Consider the following 19,231-nt stretch of genomic DNA (forward strand, 5'->3'; position numbering starts at 1 on the left):
GTTGTGACCTGTGGAGAAGTGAAACTATAATAGCAATTCCCAGTCCACCCACACACCCACCTTTATAGATCTATATATCTTTCCCCCTAAATTTCGTATCAAAGGCTATCAGGGTTAGATGAGAGTGTGGAATTCGAAACACAAATAGATCAGCCATGATTTTATTGAATGGCGGAGCAGGCTCAAGGGGCCGAATGGCCTACTCCTGCTTCTAATCTGTATGTTCGTATGTCTGTATCACTGTTACTGGTCATTGTTGACACATGTGTAAGATATTGCTTCATTAAGATGTGTAGTGGGTATATAGTACTGTTGGTGCTTCCCCATTTATAGTGATACAGCCATACCCTATGGTGCTTTAATTAGGCATGGATTTAGAGGCTGGAATTCAGGCATTCTGTGGGTGAGATTCCTTTAGATGGTTGGCTCAAGCTGACTTTAACAGTGTAATTAACAGGAAAGGTAATAGAGTTTTGTTAAGATCAAAGAATTAAAAAACCTACATGTGGAATCACGCTACAATTTGTCAGCTTATTAAGGTGAACAATAAAAAAGACTCCATTTCCGTGATGCAGTGCAAGTTATAGCACAGTTATGTGTAGAGTGAAACTCGCTGTTCTTCACAGAGCAATGTGTCTCAGCCACAACCTCGGAGGTCCACATCCTACTACACCAGTCTGGCTGTTTCCCACACTAGCCTTCAGTGGCCTCTCTGAGTCAGTCTGACATATAGGCGTAGTTTTGGGTCATTGGTCCATGAGGAATTGGACTTAAACCCAAGTGTTCGAAGTGAAAGGCCAGTTTGTAACTCATTGCATCACTTAGTCCCCCAGCAAACTGCTTTGGAAGTTATGCTTGCTCTGATCTAATTGCTCTTGTCATCAGTAGTGCAGAGGTTTGTAATGATGGGAAAGTTTGGAATAATGGGTATTTTTGTAATAATAGGAAAGTTTTCAACGATGGGATCATGGGAACAGGGGGAAGCCATTTATCCCTTGGAGTCTGTTCATTAAACGAGGGCATGGTTGATTTGTGATCTAACTTCATATACCCACCTTTGCCCCATATCCCTTAATACCTTTGGTTAACAAAGAATCTATAAATCTTAGTTTTAAATTGAACAATTGATCTAACATCAATTAGTGTTTATGGAAGAGAGATCCAAACTTCCATGTGTAGAACTGTTTCCTAATTTCACTCCTGAAAGGTCTAGCTCTAACTTTTAGACTTTGCCCCCTAGTCCTGGACTCCCCAACCAGCAGAAACCGTTTCTCTCTATCTACCCCATCTGTTCCTCTTAATATCTTGAAAACTTAGATCAAATCACCCCTTAACCATCTAAATTCCTGGGAATATGATGCTAGTTTGTGTAGTCTCTCCTTGTAATTTAATTCTTGGAGTCCAGGAGTGGATTTTACCAGCCCCCCGCCCGATGTCAGAGGTCATGGGTGGTGGGGGGAGGGGGGGTCTGCAGAAAATACTTCCAGGAGAGGCCCAGCATGGCCCGCGACACCGGGAAGGCCCGCCCCATATTACCGCGGCACCAAGACCTCGTGGCAGCCCTCCCGCCGCTCGGCGACTGAACCTTAATTTACATATTTAAATAAATGTTAATTACCGCATAATCACTTATCTTGTCGCGACGGCCATCCCACGCCGATATTCCGGCCGGATGTCAGAACTCCCAAGTCTTCAGATCTCCGTTTGGAGATCCAAGGCGCAACACTGGTGGGGAGAGGGCAGGAGGGAAGTTTTCAGGGTGGGTGGCGGGGAGCGGATAAAACTGGGAAGAGGTTGAGGGTCAAAGTTAATAAAGTTCGAGGGGAAAGTTTGGGATCGGAATAAAAGTTCTTTTTTGCGGGGGGGATAGGGCAATTTATATATTGATTACACATTGGGATGGGGCTCAGAACTGCTCACAGTAACTCCAGAAATATGACTTCTATTCCTCTAGATATAAAGGGCAGTATCCCAATGGCCTTTTTCATTATTTTCTGCATTTTAATGATCGATTTACCTAGACCTCCAAGCCTCTTTGGACCTCCACTGTTTCGAGCTCTACACCATTTAGGAAGTACCCGATCAGGCCCAAAGTGGATGACCTTTCATTTGCCAAATTGAAATCCATTTGCTACAGTTTGCCCATTCATTAATCTATCAATATCTCTTTGTAAGTTTATGCTTCCATCTACACTGATTACAATGACCGAAAAGGGGATTTCCACATGGAGACGGAGGGCATGGCTGAGGTACAAAATTAATACTTTGCACCTGTCTTTACCACATGAGAAGATGCTGCCAAAGTCATAGTGAAAGAGGAGGTAGTTGCTACACTGGATGGGCTAAAAATTGATTTATAAAAGGAGGTATTAGAAAGGCTGACTGTACTTAAAGTTGATAAGTGACCAGGACTGGATGAGATGCAGCCAAGGATACACTGGCCATAATCTTCCAAACCTCCTTAGATACAGGGGTGGCACCAGAGGACTGGAGAACTGAAAATGTTACACCTTTGTTCGAAAAGGGTATGAGGATAAACCCAGCAACTACAGGCCAATCATTTTAACCTCGGTGGTGGGAAAACGTTTAGAAACGACAAAATTAACGGTCACGTAACAAATGTGGATTAATTAAGGAAAGCCAGACGGATTTGTTATGGACAAATCGTGTTTAACTACTTTGATTGAGTTTTTTGATGAGGTAACAGAGAGGTTGCTGAGGTAATGTGGTTATGTAGTGAATATGGACTTCCAGAAGGCATTGATAAAGTGCCCCATAACAGGTTGGTCAGCAAAGTTGAAGCCCAAGGAATGAAAGGGACAGTGGCAGCATGGATATGAAAGTAGTTGTTTGTCAAACAGGAAGAATATATATAGTGGGCTTCCCCAGGGATTGGTATCAGAACCACTGCTTTTCTTGATCTATCTTAATAACCTAGACTTGGGTGTACAGGGCACAATCTCAAAATTTGCAGCTGCCATTAAATTTGGAAGTGTTGTGAACTGTGACGAGGACAGTTATCGGCATTAAGAGGACATTGACAGGCTGGTGGAACGGGGGGACACATGGCAGATGAAATTTAATGCAGAGAAGTGTGGTGATAAGTCTTAGTAGGAAGAACAGGAAAAGCAATATAAAATAAAAGATACGATTCTAAAAGGGGTGCAGGAGCAGAGGGTATACGTGTACAAATTATTGAAGGTGTCGGGGCAGGTTGAGAAAGCAATTGATAAGGCATACCGGATTCCCGGCCTTTATAAATAGAGACATAGAGTACAAAAGCAAGGAAGTGACGATGAACCTTTATAAAACACTGGTTCAGCTTCAACTGGAGTATTGTGTCCAATTCTGGGCACCACAATCCAGCGGCAGGATTTTGTAGAGGTCCTGACGTCGGGATCCATGGCTGGGGCGGGGGGAGCCAGAAGATTGGAGTGGCAGCAGCCCACCACGGAGTCCGACACCGGGAATGCCGGGTCCGATCTTCCTGAGAGCAGCGAAGCTCTGTGGTGGCGGGACCTGGCTTTAGATATTTGAATAAAATTAACACTTATCTTTTTCCTGGGATCTTCTGAGCAGCGGCCGGCACTCGCGTGCCTTCACTTTCCCGTCCAGGGAAAGCAGGCGCCACCGTGTTGGGGAAGGGGGGAACTTATGATTTTTTTAGTGCAGTGCAGGGGGTTGGGGAGGAGAAATGGGTTCCGATCACCATTAATAGTGTAGGGGAGGATGACCTCTGCACTTTGATCAGCTTGGGGGTGGGAAGGTCAAGTCTTGCAGCTAAGTGTTTTGCGGGGGGGAGTGGAACTAATGCATTTAATTGTTATGTGGGGGGGAATGGAGTGATAGTTATTTTGCGGGACACTGGTGGGGGTAGGACTTTAAAAATTTAAATGAGCTGGCAGGACGTCGCAGAGCTTCCCCTCCACGTGATTGGGGGGTGGAGTGGCCCGACTGGCACGTTTCCCTGGACCACCGCGAGGTAGATCACAGTGGCATGGCGGCACTGACCAATTTGTTCGCCCGCCACCAATCCTGGCGACAGGAGAAGAAAATTCAGCCCGAGGAAGAAAGTGAATGCATTGGAGAAGGTGCAGAAAAGATTTACGAGAATGGTTCCAGGGATGAGAGACTTCAGTTATGTGGATAGATTGGCAAAGCTGGGGCTGTTCTCCTGAGAGAAGAGAAGGTTGAGAGGAGATTTGATAGAGGTGTTCAAAATCATGAGGGGTCTGTGTAGAGTAAATAGAGAGAAACTGTTCCCATTGGCAGAAGGGTCGAGAACTAGAGGACACCGATTTAAGATGATTGGCAAAAGAACCTGAGGCGACATGAAGAAAAGCTTTTTTATGCAGCGAGTAGTTAGGATCTGGAATGCACTGTCTGAGAGTGTGGTGGAGGCAGGTTCAGCGAGTGTTTAGGATCTGGAATGCACTGCCTGAGAGTGTGGTGGAGGCAGGTTCAGCGAGTGTTTAGGATCTGGAATGCACTGTCTGAGAGTGTGGTGGAGGCAGGTTCAGTGAGTAGTTAGGATCTGGAATGCACTGCCTGTGAGTGTGGTGGAGGCAGGTTCAGCGAGTGTTTAGGATCTGGAATGCACTGTCTGTGAGTGTGGTGGAGGCAGGTTCAGCGAGTGTTTAGGATCTGGAATGCACTGTCTGAGAGTGTGGTGCAGGCAGGTTCAGTGTGTGTTTAGGATCTGGAATGCACTGCCTGAGAGTGTGGTGGAGGCAGGTTCAGCGAGTGTTTAGGATCTGGAATGCACTGCCTGAGAGTGTGGTGGAGGCAGGTTCAGCGAGTGTTTAGGATCTGGAATGCACTGTCTGAGAGTGTGGTGGAGGCAGGTTCAGTGAGTAGTTAGGATCTGGAATGCACTGCCTGTGAGTGTGGTGGAGGCAGGTTCAGCGAGTGTTTAGGATCTGGAATGCACTGTCTGTGAGTGTGGTGGAGGCAGGTTCAGCGAGTGTTTAGGATCTGGAATGCACTGTCTGAGAGTGTGGTGCAGGCAGGTTCAGTGTGTGTTTAGGATCTGGAATGCACTGTCTGAGAGTGTGGTGGAGGCAGGTTCAGCGAGTGTTTAGGATCTGGAATGCACTGTCTGAGAGTGTGGTGGAGGCAGGTTCAGTGTGTGTTTAGGATCTGGAATGCACTGTCTGAGAGTGTGGTGCAGGCAGGTTCAGTGTGTGTTTAGGATCTGGAATGCACTGTCTGAGAGTGTGGTGGAGGCAGGTTCAGCGAGTGTTTAGGATCTGGAATGCACTGTCTGAGAGTGTGGTGGAGGCAGGTTCAGTGAGTGTTTAGGATCTGGAATGCACTGTCTGAGAGTGTGGTGGAGGCAGGTTCAGTGTGTGTTTAGGATCTGGAATGCACTGTCTGAGAGTGTGGTGGAGGCAGGTTCAGCGAGTGTTTAAGATCTGGAACGTACTGTCTGAGAGTGTGGTGGAGGCAGGTTCAGTGAGTAGTTAGGATCTGGAATGCACTGCCTGTGAGTGTGGTGGAGGCAGGTTCAGTGAGTGTTTAGGATCTGGAATGCACTGTCTGAGAGTGTGGTGGAGGCAGGTTCAGTGTGTGTTTAGGATCTGGAATGCACTGTCTGAGAGTGTGGTGGAGGCAGGTTCAGTGAGTGTTTAAGATCTGGAATGTACTGTCTGAGAGTGTGGTGGAGGCAGGTTCAGCGAGTAGTTAGGATCTGGAATGCACTGTCTGAGAATGTGGTGGAGGCAGATTCAGCAAGTGGTCAGGATCTGGAATGCACTGTCTGAGAGTGTGGTGCAGGCAGGTTCAGTGAGTGTTTAGGATCTGGAATGCACTGTCTGAGAGTGTGGTGCAGGCAGGTTCAGTGAGTGTTTAGGATCTGGAATGCACTGTCTGAGAGTGTGGTGGAGGCAGGTTCAGTGAGTAGTTAGGATCTGGAATGCACTGTCTGAGAATGTGGTGGAGGCAGATTCAGCAAGTGGTCAGGATCTGGAATGCACTGTCTGAGAGTGTGGTGGAGGCAGGTTCAGTGAGTGTTTAGGATCTGGAATGCACTGTCTGAGAGTGTGGTGCAGGCAGGTTCAGTGAGTGTTTAGGATCTGGAATGCACTGTCTGAGAGTGTGGTGGAGGCAGGTTCAGTGAGTGTTTAGGATCTGGAATGCACTGTCTGAGAGTGTGGTGGAGGCAGGTTCAGTGAGTGTTTAGGATCTGGAATGCACTGTCTGAGAGTGTGGTGGAGGCAGGTTCAGTGAGTGTTTAGGATCTGGAATGCACTGTCTGAGAGTGTGGTGCAGGCAGGTTCAGTGAGTGTTTAGGATCTGGAATGCACTGCCTGAGAGTGTGGTGGAGGCAGGTTCAGTGAGTGTTTAGGATCTGGAATGCACTGTCTGAGAGTGTGGTGGAGGCAGGTTCAGTGAGTGTTTAGGATCTGGAATGCACTGTCTGAGAGTGTGGTGCAGGCAGGTTCAGTGAGTGTTTAGGATCTGGAATGCACTGCCTGAGAGTGTGATGGAGGCAGGTTCAGTGTGTGTTTAGGATCTGGAATGCACTGTCTGAGAGTGTGGTGGAGGCAGGTTCAGCGAGTGTTTAGGATCTGGAATGCACTGTCTGAGAATGTGGTGGAGGCAGGTTCAGTGAGTAGATAGGATCTGGAATGCACTGTCTGAGAGTGTGGTGGAGGCAGGTTCAGTGACTGTTTATGATCTGGAATGCACTGTCTGAGAGTGTGGTGGAGGCAGGTTCAGTGAGTGTTTAGGATCTGGAATGCACTGCCTGAGAGTGTGATGGAGGCAGGTTCAGTGTGTGTTTAGGATCTGGAATGCACTGTCTGAGAGTGTGGTGGAAGCAGGTTCAGTGAGTAGTTAGGATCTGGAATGCACTGTCTGAGAATGTGGTGGAGGCAGGTTCAGTGAGTAGTTAGGATCTGGAATGCACTGTCTGAGAGTGTGGTGGAGGCAGGTTCAGCGAGTGTTTAGGATCTGGAATGCACTGTCTGAGAGTGTGGTGGAGGCAGGTTCAGTGAGTGTTTAGGATCTGGAATGCACTGTCTGAGAGTGTGGTGGAGGCAGGTTCAGTGAGTGTTTAGGATCTGGAATGCACTGTCTGAGAGTGTGGTGGAGGCAGGTTCAGTGAGTAGTTAGGATCTGGAATGCACTGTCTGAGAATGTGGTGGAGGCAGGTTCAGTGAGTGTTTAGGATCTGGAATGCACTGCCTGAGAGTGTGATGGAGGCAGGTTCAGTGTGTGTTTAGGATCTGGAATGCACTGTCTGAGAGTGTGGTGGAAGCAGGTTCAGTGAGTGTTTAGGATCTGGAATGCACTGTCTGAGAATGTGGTGGAGGCAGGTTCAGTGAGTAGTTAGGATCTGGAATGCACTGTCTGAGAGTGTGGTGGAGGCAGGTTCAGCGAGTGTTTAGGATCTGGAATGCACTGTCTGAGAGTGTGGTGGAGGCAGGTTCAGTGAGTGTTTAGGATCTGGAATGCACTGTCTGAGAGTGTGGTGGAGGCAGGTTCAGTGAGTGTTTAGGATCTGGAATGCACTGTCTGAGAATGTGGTGGAGGCAGGTTCAGTGAGTAGTTAGGATCTGGAATGCACTGTCTGAGAATGTGGTGGAGGCAGGTTCAGTGAGTAGTTAGGATCTGGAATGCACTGCCTGAGAGTGTGGTGGAGGCAGGTTCAGTGAGTGTTTAGGATCTGGAATGCACTGTCTGAGAGTGTGGTGGAGGCAGGTTCAGTGAGTGTTTAGGATCTGGAATGCACTGTCTGAGAGTGTGGTGGAGGCAGGTTCAGTGACTGTTTATGATCTGGAATGCACTGTCTGAGAGTGTGGTGCAGGCAGCTTCAGTGAGTAGTTAGGATCTGGAATGCACTGTCTGAGAATGTGGTGGAGGCAGGTTCAGTGAGTAGTTAGGATCTGGAATGCACTGTGAGAATGTGGTGGAGGCAGGTTCAGTGAGTAGTTAGGATCTGGAATGCACTGCCTGAGAGTGTGGTGGAGGCAGGTTCAGTGAGTGTTTAGGATCTGGAATGCACTGTCTGAGAGTGTGGTGGAGGCAGGTTCAGTGACTGTTTATGATCTGGAATGCACTGCCTGAGAGTGTGGTGGAGGCAGGTTCAATAATGGCTTTCAAAAGTCACGTTGATAATTATCTGAATAGAAAATATTTGGAGGGCTCTGGGAAAAAGGTGGGGTGATGGGTAGCTGCAACTAGCTGAGTTGCTCTTACAGAGAACCGACATGGTCAGGACAGGCCGTATGGACTCCTTCTGTGCTGTAACCATTCTATGATTCTATGAATGCCGCCTTCTTTTGTGTTCTTGGCAAATTTGCATATGTGGCTTTCTATCTAAGTCGGTAACAAATATGGTGAGTGGTTGAGGCCCAAACTCAGATCCTTGCAGATATCATTAGTCACATCCTGTCAATTAGAGTACCTGCCCATTATCCCTACTCTCCGATCTTGCCGCCTAGGCAATTTCCTAACCAGGTCTATAATTTGCCTCCAATTCCAAGAGCATCAACTTTAGCTAATAGTATCTTATGAGGGATTTTATCAAATGCCTTTTGGAAGCCCATATAAATAACAAGCATCGGCATCCCGCTGCCCACTACTTTAGAGTCATAGAATTATAGAAACTTACAGCACAAAAGGAGGCCATTTAGTCACCTCTTCAAAAAGCTCAATCAGGTTTGTCAGGCATGACTTACCCTTTACAAATCCATGCTGGCTCTCTCCGATCAATTGAAAAGTTTCAAGGTGTTTAGTCACCCTATTCTTAATTATAGACTCCAGCACATTCCCAACAACAGGTGTTAGGCTAACTGGTCTATAATTCCCTCATTTCTTCATTAGCAGAGTGACATGCACAAATTTCCAACCTAAAGGAACAGTTTCCCAAATGAGAGAACTTGGGAAGATTATAGTTAGGGCATCTGCAATGTTCTTACCTACTTCCTTTAAATCCTATGATGGAAGCCATCTGTTCCTGGGGATTTGTCACTTTTTAGTGCTGTTATTTTCTCTATTTCTGTTATTTTGATTTCGTTAATTTTATTAAGTTCCTGTCCTTGATTCAATAATAGTTTCCTTGGGATGTCTGACATGTTGACCTCTTCCTCTACTATAAATACTGACACAAAGTAATTATTCAATATGTCTGCCATTTCCTTATTATCACTGATAATATCACCGCTATGAGTTATTAAGGGGCCCACATTGCTGCTGACCACAGTTTTTTTACCTAATATAATTGTTAAAGACTTTTGTGTTGATTTCGATTTTCTTTGCAAGTTTCTTTTCAAACTCCCTTTTTGTAGCTCTCTGTTTCGTCACCCTTTGCTCTTGTTTGCATCTTGCCCATTCACCAGAATCAGTGCTTTTTTTTTGCAATTTGCATGCTTCCTCTTATTTTTATGTTGTCTCTTACCTTGTTATTTGTCCACGGCTGTCTTTTTTGGCAAGTAGAGCTCTTGCCCCTGAGAGATATCAACTAGTTCTGTATCACATCAAACTCTTTTTTTGAACACCTCCCACTGATCTGCTGTCATTTTATCTATTAATAGATTTGCCCAGTTCACTGTGGACAGTTTCTGTCTCATCCCATTGAAGTCAGCCTTAAATCTAGAATCTTTAGCATCTGTTTCACATTTCTCCCTTTCAAACACTACATTGAATGTACTGTTATGACCAGGTGTCGAAGGGGTCTTTCTCAGCCTTCACCTGGTCTTACAGTAAGAGGGTTTTTTTTAAACACACTGTGTTTTGAGCTCCCCCTTGGTGAATCCTTGTTCACCACTTTCCAATTATAAGACAAAGAAATGAACACAACAGGCTTTCTTAGGTTTAAAGAAGAAAAGTGAAATTTATTAAAACTTAAACTTAAACTCTAATTCGGGTAACGCCTACAAATACAGGCCGCGCACACAAAAGCATGCATATGCAATACACACATGCAAATAGAGACAGAAAAGAGCAGAAGAAAAAATAAAGTAGAGAGGTTTGAGGCAATCTCCGAAGAAGGGTTTTTGTTGCTGTGCTTCGAGCTCGCTGTAGTCCTTGCTTGTAGGTAGATCTTGCTTTTCATTGGGGTCCAGTATTCTTCTTAAACCTTGTTCACTGTAGGAGACTTTTCTCTCTTGGGGTTCATATATCTTCAATGGATTCCGAAGCTGGTGAGAGTGAGATGAGAGCAGACAGGAGAGAAGTATTTTCCAGTCCAGGAGCAAACAGCTTTCTGAGTTCAAATTCTCTGTGGCAAGTTCAAATTCAAAAAACTCCAACAGCCAGTTAGTCATGTGACTAAACTGGTCTGACCACGTCTGTTTTGTGAATTCGGCCATCTTAGCAGTTAACCTGGAATGCTAGTCTCTCCTCCTTCAACATCTGGTAATCAAAAGTCCATTGTAGATTAAATTGGAGCAGGGAGTGGCCCCTTTGTCCTTTCCAAGCACTGTCTGTTACTATGCAAATGTCTTTCCAGTCAAGGGTCTGGTGTTTGTTTTTAAAGTAAGTTCTTTCTTTACTTCAGTAACAGTTTAAAAATCAATGTTCATGTGGTGAGATTAATGTGCCTCATTCCTGGCAGGTGGGGGCCTGCATGACCGCATTAAGATCGCTGTTAGAAAAATGTTCATGCATTGTTGGGCTGTTAAGTAAATCTGGCTCATTTCTCATTACTAAGTATAATATGTCCTGCCCCACTCTATGACATATTGCTGCAGAAAACTATCCAAACACACTCATGAAATTCACTACATTTCTGGCATGTGCTGGTCTGCTTATCCCAATTTATATGAAAGTTAAAATCCCCTATTAAAACCACTCTGCCTTTGCTATATGCTTGTCTAATCTCAGTATTTATACATTCTACCATTTCCCAGCTGCTACCAGGGGGTCTGTACACAACTCCCGGTCTGTCTTAAATCCTTTTCTATTTCTTAATTCTACCCGTAAAGTCTCCACTGCCTGCTTACATCTCATTATATTCTCTCATCGTCAGAGTGATTTCATCTTTAATCACTGAGTCGACTCCTCCAACTCTCCCATTTTCCCCGTCTTTCCTGTTCGACCTTATAACCTGGTATATTTAGTTCCCAGTCCTGACTGTCTTCCAGCCATGTCTTCGTAATGGTTACCATGTCAAACACTCCAATTTGAATTTGAGTTGCAATTCATTTAATTTATTCCTATACTCTGTACATTTGTATAATGAATGATTATTTGGCCCGCACACCCTAATCTGAGCCTCTGCTCTAGTGTTTTGCTCGAACATTTCTTCTTCCTGCCCCATCCCATTTACTAGTTTAAAGCCCTTGTGACTGACCTATTTAACCTTTCTGCTTGGACCCTGGTCCCAGAGTATTTCAGGTGGAGTCCATCCCAATGGGACAGTTCCTTCCTGTTCCAATACTGATGCTAGTGTCCAGTGAAATGGAACCCCTCTTTCCTACATCCTCAGCCGCGTGTTCAACTTCCTAATCTGTATGTGGCTTGGGTAATAATCTAGAGATTATAACCCTTGATGTCCTGTTCTTTAATTTAGCTCCTAGTTCCTGATTCTCTCCAAATGGGACCTCTTGCCTACTCTTCCCAATGTTGGTTGGTCCCAACATAGTTCACAATGACTGGATCCTCCCCCTCCCTTTCCAATATCCTTTCAAACTGGTTGAGATGTCCCTCACCCTGGCACCAAGAAGGCAACAAACCATGAGGGACTCTCAATCCTGCTTGCAAACAATGTTATCCGTCCCCCTAATTATTGAACCCTCTACAAATACCATATTACACCTCCCTCATTCTGCTTCCCACTTTGGACAACCTCCTGCTCCAAGATGCCATGGTCCGCATTTTGGCTGTCCTTCCGACAGTCTTTATCCTTATCCTCACAGGTAGCATGTATATACCTGTTGGATAGGATCAGTTTCTTTATCTCACCTGGGTTCCCCTTATTCTGTACACTATTGGTCACACCAATCCCTCTCTGAACCTATACTTCTTTACGAGGTGTGACCAAAATCTGCAGCAAACTTTCCGACTACAGCTCCCTCTCCCTTATGTGTTGGAGTGTCTCCAACTTGCACTTCAACCTAATGGCTGCGAGCCGGAGAGAGTTGAAACGGAGACATCAACAGCAGATGTGTTTGCTCGGGACAGTCTTGCTGTCCACAGACTCCTACAACTGCAGTCCAGACATACAACCTGCTCTATCATATCATAGTCCAGATTATTTATATTATTTATTTTTACTTTTCAGTTTGTTGCACGTTTTTTTCTCTTTTTCTACACACTGACTTGCACTAAGCACTAAATACTGGAGAAAATTTTTAAATATCTATTGCCTCAAATTAACATGACCAATTCAGGTATTGGAGGCAAAAAAGCAACACCTCCTTCCCCATCTGCAGCGAATTCCCACTCTCACCAAATTACTAACTTTGCCACTCTACCCACGCTGCACTCTTTTCACAACCACTTTGTGGAAAAGTTTGTAACGATGGGAAAGTTTGTAATGATGAAAAAGTTTGTAATGATGAAAAAGTTTGTAATGATAGAAAAAGTTTGTAATGATAGAAAAGTGAAAGATGGAGCTTTGATTTATAGATGCATGAATTATAAAAATGGGGAACTGCCACGGCAAACAGATTCTGAAAGTGTTTTGGGGTTTCTGTAGGATTTCACCCATTTCAAACAATGTCTATTTACAGTGCTCATGTTAAATCTTTCTTTCTTTTAGTTCCATTTATAGTTTACACAGTTACCCTCTCCAGATCTTTCCATTGAGAACTGGGTGTAACATCAGCCGCTACAATTTCTCTGTTTCCCTCTCTCACTCAAACCTATTTGCCTCTGAGCTTGCAACACTGTGTTTGCCCAAGTCCAAGCCGAACATTGTCATCAAACCTACCAACAAGGTTGGCACTGTTGTTTGGCGAACCAAGCTCTACCTAGCGGAGGCTGAACGCCAACTCTCTGGCACTTCCTCCTACCTCCCCCCGGACCATGATCTCACCGCTGAGCATCAAGCCAATGTTTCTAAGACTGTCACTGACCTCATCTCCTCTGCAGATCTTCCCTCCATGACCTCATAGTCAATGTTTCCTGTAAGCTGCACAAATGCACATTAACCTGGAAGTCCCCGCACAAGCTGCGCATCATTCAGCTCCTTTAAGTTACCGTGCATGTGCAGCTGTGCAAAAGAAATTAAAGGGGCTTCCCACTTAAACAAATCACACTCCAAAACAAAATTAGAGGGTACATTGCTCATAGCCCCCCAAACCTGAGCAGCCCATTTCTACCTCCTTCCCAAGATCCACAAACAGGACCACCCTTGTAGATCTATTGTTTCAGCCTGTTCCTGCCCCACTGAACTGATTTCTTCCTATCTCGACTCTGTTTCTTCTCCACTTGTCCAGTCTCCTCCCACCTACATCCATGACTCTTCCAACGCCTTCTGCCACTTTAACAATTTCCAGTTTCCTGGTCCTAACCATCTTCTTTTCACCATGGATATCCAATCTCTCTACACCCACCAGGATGGTCTGAGGGCTCTCCACTTCTTCCTTGAACAGAGGCCCAACCAGTTCCCATCCACTACCACACTCCTCCGCCTGGCTGAAATTGTTCTAAAATTGAACAACTTCTCCTTTAACTCCACTTACTTCCTCCAAATAAAAGGTTTTGCCATGGGTACCCACATGAGTCCTAACTATGCCTGCCTTTTTGTGTGAAAGGCAAAACATTCTTTGTTCCTGTCCTGCTCAGGCTCTCCCTCACCTATTTGTCTGGTACATTGATGACTGTTTCGGTGCTGTTTCCTGCTTTTGTCCTGTACTGGAAAATTACATCAACTTTGCTTCCAATTTCCCCCTTCCCTCACCTTCACATGATACATATCCAACTCTTCCCTTCCCTTCCTTGACTTTTCTGTCTCCATTTCTGGAGATAAGCCCACTGACTCCCACAGCTATCTTGACCACGCTTCCGCCCACTCCACTTCCTGTAAGGACTCTATTCCATTCTCCCAGTTTCTCTGTCTCCATCGCATCTGTTCTGACGATGCAACCTTCCACACCACTGCTTCTGATGTGTCTTCCATTTTCCTCAACAGATTCCACCACCAACCCACTCCCCCATCATAGTTGACAGGGCCCTTGACCCTGTCTGTTCCATTTCCCACACTTCTGTTCTCATCCCTTCCCCTCTCCCAGAGCCACAATTGTCCTCATCATCCTCCGCCATTTCCAATACCTTCAGCATAATGCCATCAACAAATACACCTTCCCCTCCTCTCCCCTTTCAGCATTCGGAAGTGACTGTTCCCTCTGCAACAGCCTTAATCCACTCCTTAATCACCCACAACACCCCTCCCCTTCCCAGGCAAGTGCAGGAGATGCAAGCCATGTCCTTTTACCTCCTCGCTTCTCATCGTTTGGCGCCCCAAACACTCTTTTGAGGCGAGACAGCGATTTACTTGTACTTCTTTCAACTTAGTGTACTGTAATCACTGCTCACAATGTGGTCTGCTCTACATTGTGGAGACCCAACGCAGATTGGGTGACCGCTTTGCTGAACACCTCCATTCAGTCTGTAAGCTTAACCCCGAGCTTCCTACCACCTGTCATTTTAATTCTCCACCCAAATCCCTCTCTGACCTCTCTGTCCTCGGCCTCCTACAGTGTCCCAATGAAGCTTAACGTAAACCCGAGGAACAGCACCTCATCTTTTGATTAGGCACTTCACAGCCTTCCGGACTCAACAGTGAGTTCAACAATTTCAGATTATAACCTCTGCCCCCATTTCTTTTTTTGGATTGGAACTGTTGGTGATGACTCTGCTACTCCCATTTACACCTCCTAGAGACCCACACCCTTTAGCCTTGCAGCATCATCCCTTTTGCCATTTAATCTCTCCGACCTTCCACCTTATCACCGACCTTCCCATTTGTTCGTTCATTCCCTCCCCTGTTTCTCTGGCTTGCTTGAAAACTGTCAGGTTCATCAATCCGAGACGTGAACTCTGTTTCTCTCTCCACAGATGCTGCCTGACGTGCTGAGGATTTCCAGCATGTTCTGCTTTTGTTTTAGATTTTAAGTTGTTGTCTCTCTGTAAATCTGTTTAGTTTCGGATATCTTGGAACTGTAGCAGTACGTGTGAGGGGACTGAGGTTCTGTTGGCATCATTGGGATGGGGAAAACTGGAGGAAATAACATGCGCACTGGTGACTTGAACTTTGCCATTTAATCTGATTTGCTTACAAAGATAGCAATGCACTCACTGACTGTGTACAGCACTGTCTGTACTGAACTGCCACTATTATTACCTCCAAGTCCAGGAAAGGGTGTAGTTGATTTACAGTCCATTGCAAGCCTTCCAGATTTTGATTCGATTGCATTTCAGAATCAGAGACAAGCAACTTGTACTTATTTACCACAATTTAAAAAATCTTTATTTTTGGAATGTGTCGCTGGCCAGGCCAGCATTTACTGCTCATCCCTAATTGCCCTTGAGAAGGTGGTGGTGAGCTGCCTTCTTTAAAGGTTGCAGTCTGTGTGGGGTAGGTACACCCACAGTGCTGTTAGGAAGGGAGTTCCAGGATTTTAACCCATCGACAGTGAAGGAACGGCAATATAGTTCCAAGTCAGGGTGTTGTGTGTCTTGGAGGGGAACTTGCAGGTGGTGGTGTTCCCATGCATCTGCTGCCCTTGTCCTGCTAGGTGGTGGAGGTTGTGGGTTTGGAAGCCTTGTCGAGATGATCTTGTAGATAGTACACACTGCTGCCACTGTGCGTCAGTGGTGGAGGGAGGGAATGGACGTTTAAACTGATGGATGAGGTGCTGATCAAGTAAACTGCTTTGTCCCTGATAGTGTCAAGCTTCTTGAGTGTTGTTGGAGCTGCACCCATCTGGATAAGAATATTCTGTCATATTCCTTATTTACAGCTTGCAGATGGTGGTTGCCTTGGTGAATGCTTTGTGTCTGCTGGTTGTAAGGGTCTCCCAGTGGAACTGAGATTGAAAATCCCAATCCATTTTTTAGTGAGTTTGGGCCCACAATACTAAATGAGGTATAGGGCGACCTATCTGAGGAGATAGGTTAAGGAGAAGGTTTGTGAAAAAAATAGGAAAAAAAGTGAAGCAGTGATTGAGGAGCATGATGTGTGTCAAATGTGAATGTGTAAAGTATTAGAAGTTAAATTCAAGGTAACCATGACAGAAACTTGGGGAGTAATTTTAATCAAACACACCCTGTGATGTTTGAGTCGGCCACCTGTTTTACACCCCTTCCAAATTGACTGTCCGTTGAAGTTAATGTGTAGCTAAAGGGAATGTGCTGTTTGCTGAATTTCCAGAAGATATTTGATGAAGTGCCACATAAGGGACTTGTTATAAAAAAGTAAGGCATGTGCCATTAAAGGGAATATAGACACATGGACCGAGGGATGGTGAGCAGACAGAAAGCAAAGGGCGGTGGGGTGGGTGGGATGGGGTCTAAATGGATGCTTTTGGATTGGAGGGATGTATGTAAGGGTTCTGTTTTCCATTGGTATAAATGATTTGGTCACAGATGCAAGAAGAATGATGTGAGGCAGTATTGTAAGAGCACTCATACAGGTTCTGAGTAGATAGATGCAGATATAGCTTAATGCAGAGAAATGTGACAGAGTAGATTTTGGGGAACAGTTAAAGTAAGCAAAGTAAGTGGTAAGATCCTTAGCAGAGTGACCTAGGTGTAGATATATAAATGTTCCTCAGCACTGATTTCCTTCACATTGAAGATCGTAAAGCTGATAATAAAGGGAATGTAATCCTGCTGATGTAGAAGATTTATACTGAGAGGCTGTGGTGTAGGATTTATATTCCATTCTTGTGTTTGTAACAGATAAGGAGCAAAGTTATGGCCTCAATTGATATGGGAAGGGAACAAAACCATACTAGATTCCTGCTCATTATCCAGCTGGGCCGAAAAGTTGGGGGACAGCCCACTTCTGCCTTTTCGTGCCCCCCGCCACCCTCCAGAGCGATCCACCGGTCTTTTTAAATCGAAGTCACAGGAGGTGGGATCCCTTTAAAGACGGGGATCCCGCCTCCAAGAGTTGCCAGCCAATCAGAGGGCTGGAACCCCGGGCCTCACTAAGTGAGGCAGAGTCGCCAGGGCCAGTTCTGAAGGTTCTGGCGAGGTGGGGAGGGGTGGGTTGAGGGGTGGTTGTGCAGTCCGGGGGTAAACTGGTTCCCAGAGGGGGTCCTCCGCGGGCCACAGATTGCCCATAGAGGAGGCCCCTCTTCCCACAAACCCGAAGAGACGGCGCCTCATGTTACGAGGCATCCGCATGGCGGTGGCAACCCCCCCCGCCACTGGTAAGATCCCAGTAGTGGTGGGAAGAGGCCCTTAAATGACCACTAATAGGCCTCAGTTTGCCTCTGGGCGGGAAGGCCATCGTCAGCCTATCCCAGCACCAGGGAAGATCGCTTGGCAATGGGGAGGTGATGGGCCCTCCATACCCCTACCACTCATTGCGATACTCCATGCCCCCTCACACCACACCTCCACCCCCGCCTCAGGGGGGGGCCACATAAAATCCCGGCTGAGGTATCAGAGGTTGGGAGTACTTGGGCAAAAAAAGACCCAGCGCATCAGAAAAGTTGATAGGGGGAGGGGCAATGAAAGGGAAACTAGTGAGTTAATTATAGTTAATTGTGTTCCTTGCACACCAGAAATAGCTTTCCATTCACCACTTATTACTTTGCTCATAACCAGTTTGTGTTGGAATGACCTCGTCTTTTCTGAAATTTATATGAGGTCTGTTGTGTGTTTTTGAGTTTTCTGTTTCCTTAAGTATTGATCAAACGATTTCAGAGAGTTACCTCCATGTTCAGGTTGGCAGTGGTGTCATCGCATTGACAAGCCTTCAAGGTTTTGTTACTGGCAGCCCCGGATTCTTCGCTGTGTGACGTATTAATGGCAAGTCATTAAAAGAATAACTTCAAATCACATCCTGACATTGTGGAATTTTAATTCCTTCAGATCCTGTGAGAGTTGGTGTTCAGCACAAGGAAAGTATCTGAGTAAAAACCAGGCATGTAACAAACACAAAGGAATCTTACCTACAAAAGTTAGGGGATGACCCCATGCTCACATTTGTCCTCTGTGGGCCCCAAACTTTTAATGCATAGTGTCTGGCTGATTGTTTTTCTTGGATTTGGCCTATTCCATTGCATCTGGCTACTGAACTACAAGAAAGAGGAACACAATTCCAGAGTAATGGCCAAGCACTCGACATGTAGGGTTAAACTGGCGGTCAGTTTCAGTTAGAATTGAACAACAGCCTTTATGCAATACCTAACGGGGTGCAATTCCAAACTTTTTCCCCCAAAATTATCATTAATCTGTCTCACAACAAAGCCCAACCTTGCTGTTGGTATACAGACCGGACTTAAACAAGTCACTTTGCATGCTTTAGTTTGCCATGAAGTTTTAACGTTAACTCGGAGGTGTTGTGCAAGTTAATATTTAGTCACGTCGAAAGAAAGAAGAAATGTTGACAATTATATTGTGCATTTCATGACCTCAGGGTGTCCCAAATTGCTTTCCAGCTAATAAAGTACCATATTCCTCTAAATAGAGGGGACGAAGAGGCCTGTAGTTACACTCAGGTTCTTCATGTGTTTGAGCAACCATCAGCTGTAATTGCAGTTGTGGTGATAAAAGGAAGTAGAGAGACTGAAGCCCTGTCAGATATGTCTCAGTGGTTTGTTGGACTGCTGGAAGCAATGCTGTTGTACCTATTTGCAGTGTTTATTCAAACATGTGAAATTTCCACCTCTTCAGGCCACAGCAGAGACTCAGGCTGCGACACAACTGAATCTGAACCACAAGCTGAGCCTCAACCCAAAGTGCGGAGTAACATTGTAAAGTCCCCTGGGGAACTGTGTTCCCAATCTCCCAGAGACCATCAAGAAAACACAGTGAAAGTTTTACCAGACAGGATCCAATGTGGGGTAGGTATTAACCAGCGCACAGGTGTTACATACAAGCCATATGTTACTGTATCACCAAAGATGAGTTGCTTCTCAAAATAAAATAAGATGTTGGAACTAGTTTCATGCTTTTGATAGTGCAGAGAGCTCTCAGTCCTCCTTGCTCCTTTCCCCCTATATTGGCTCACAGGTCTAACTCCCAGCCATCGTAAAGGTTGTCAGATCCACCCTCACAGTCACTACTCTGTCCTGATGCTTTCCCCCCAGGATCCGGGTACCAA

The 19,231-nt window shown here is 45.5% G+C and overlaps 1 protein-coding gene across 2 annotated transcripts in view; it reads left to right on the forward strand.

Moving 5' to 3' along the window:
- The window catches only part of pik3ap1 (phosphoinositide-3-kinase adaptor protein 1), a 140,670-nt gene that overhangs the window by 46,566 nt on the left and 74,873 nt on the right, over window positions 1-19,231 (forward strand). For both annotated transcript variants that reach the window (XM_068020248.1, XM_068020249.1), the window contains exon 3: window positions 18,802-18,971. In XM_068020248.1, the coding sequence (XP_067876349.1) occupies window positions 18,802-18,971 (170 nt within the window). The remainder of the gene's footprint in view (window positions 1-18,801; window positions 18,972-19,231) is intronic.

Source organism: Heterodontus francisci, chromosome 42, assembly GCF_036365525.1.
Source record: "Heterodontus francisci isolate sHetFra1 chromosome 42, sHetFra1.hap1, whole genome shotgun sequence".
NCBI lineage: Eukaryota > Metazoa > Chordata > Chondrichthyes > Heterodontiformes > Heterodontidae > Heterodontus > Heterodontus francisci.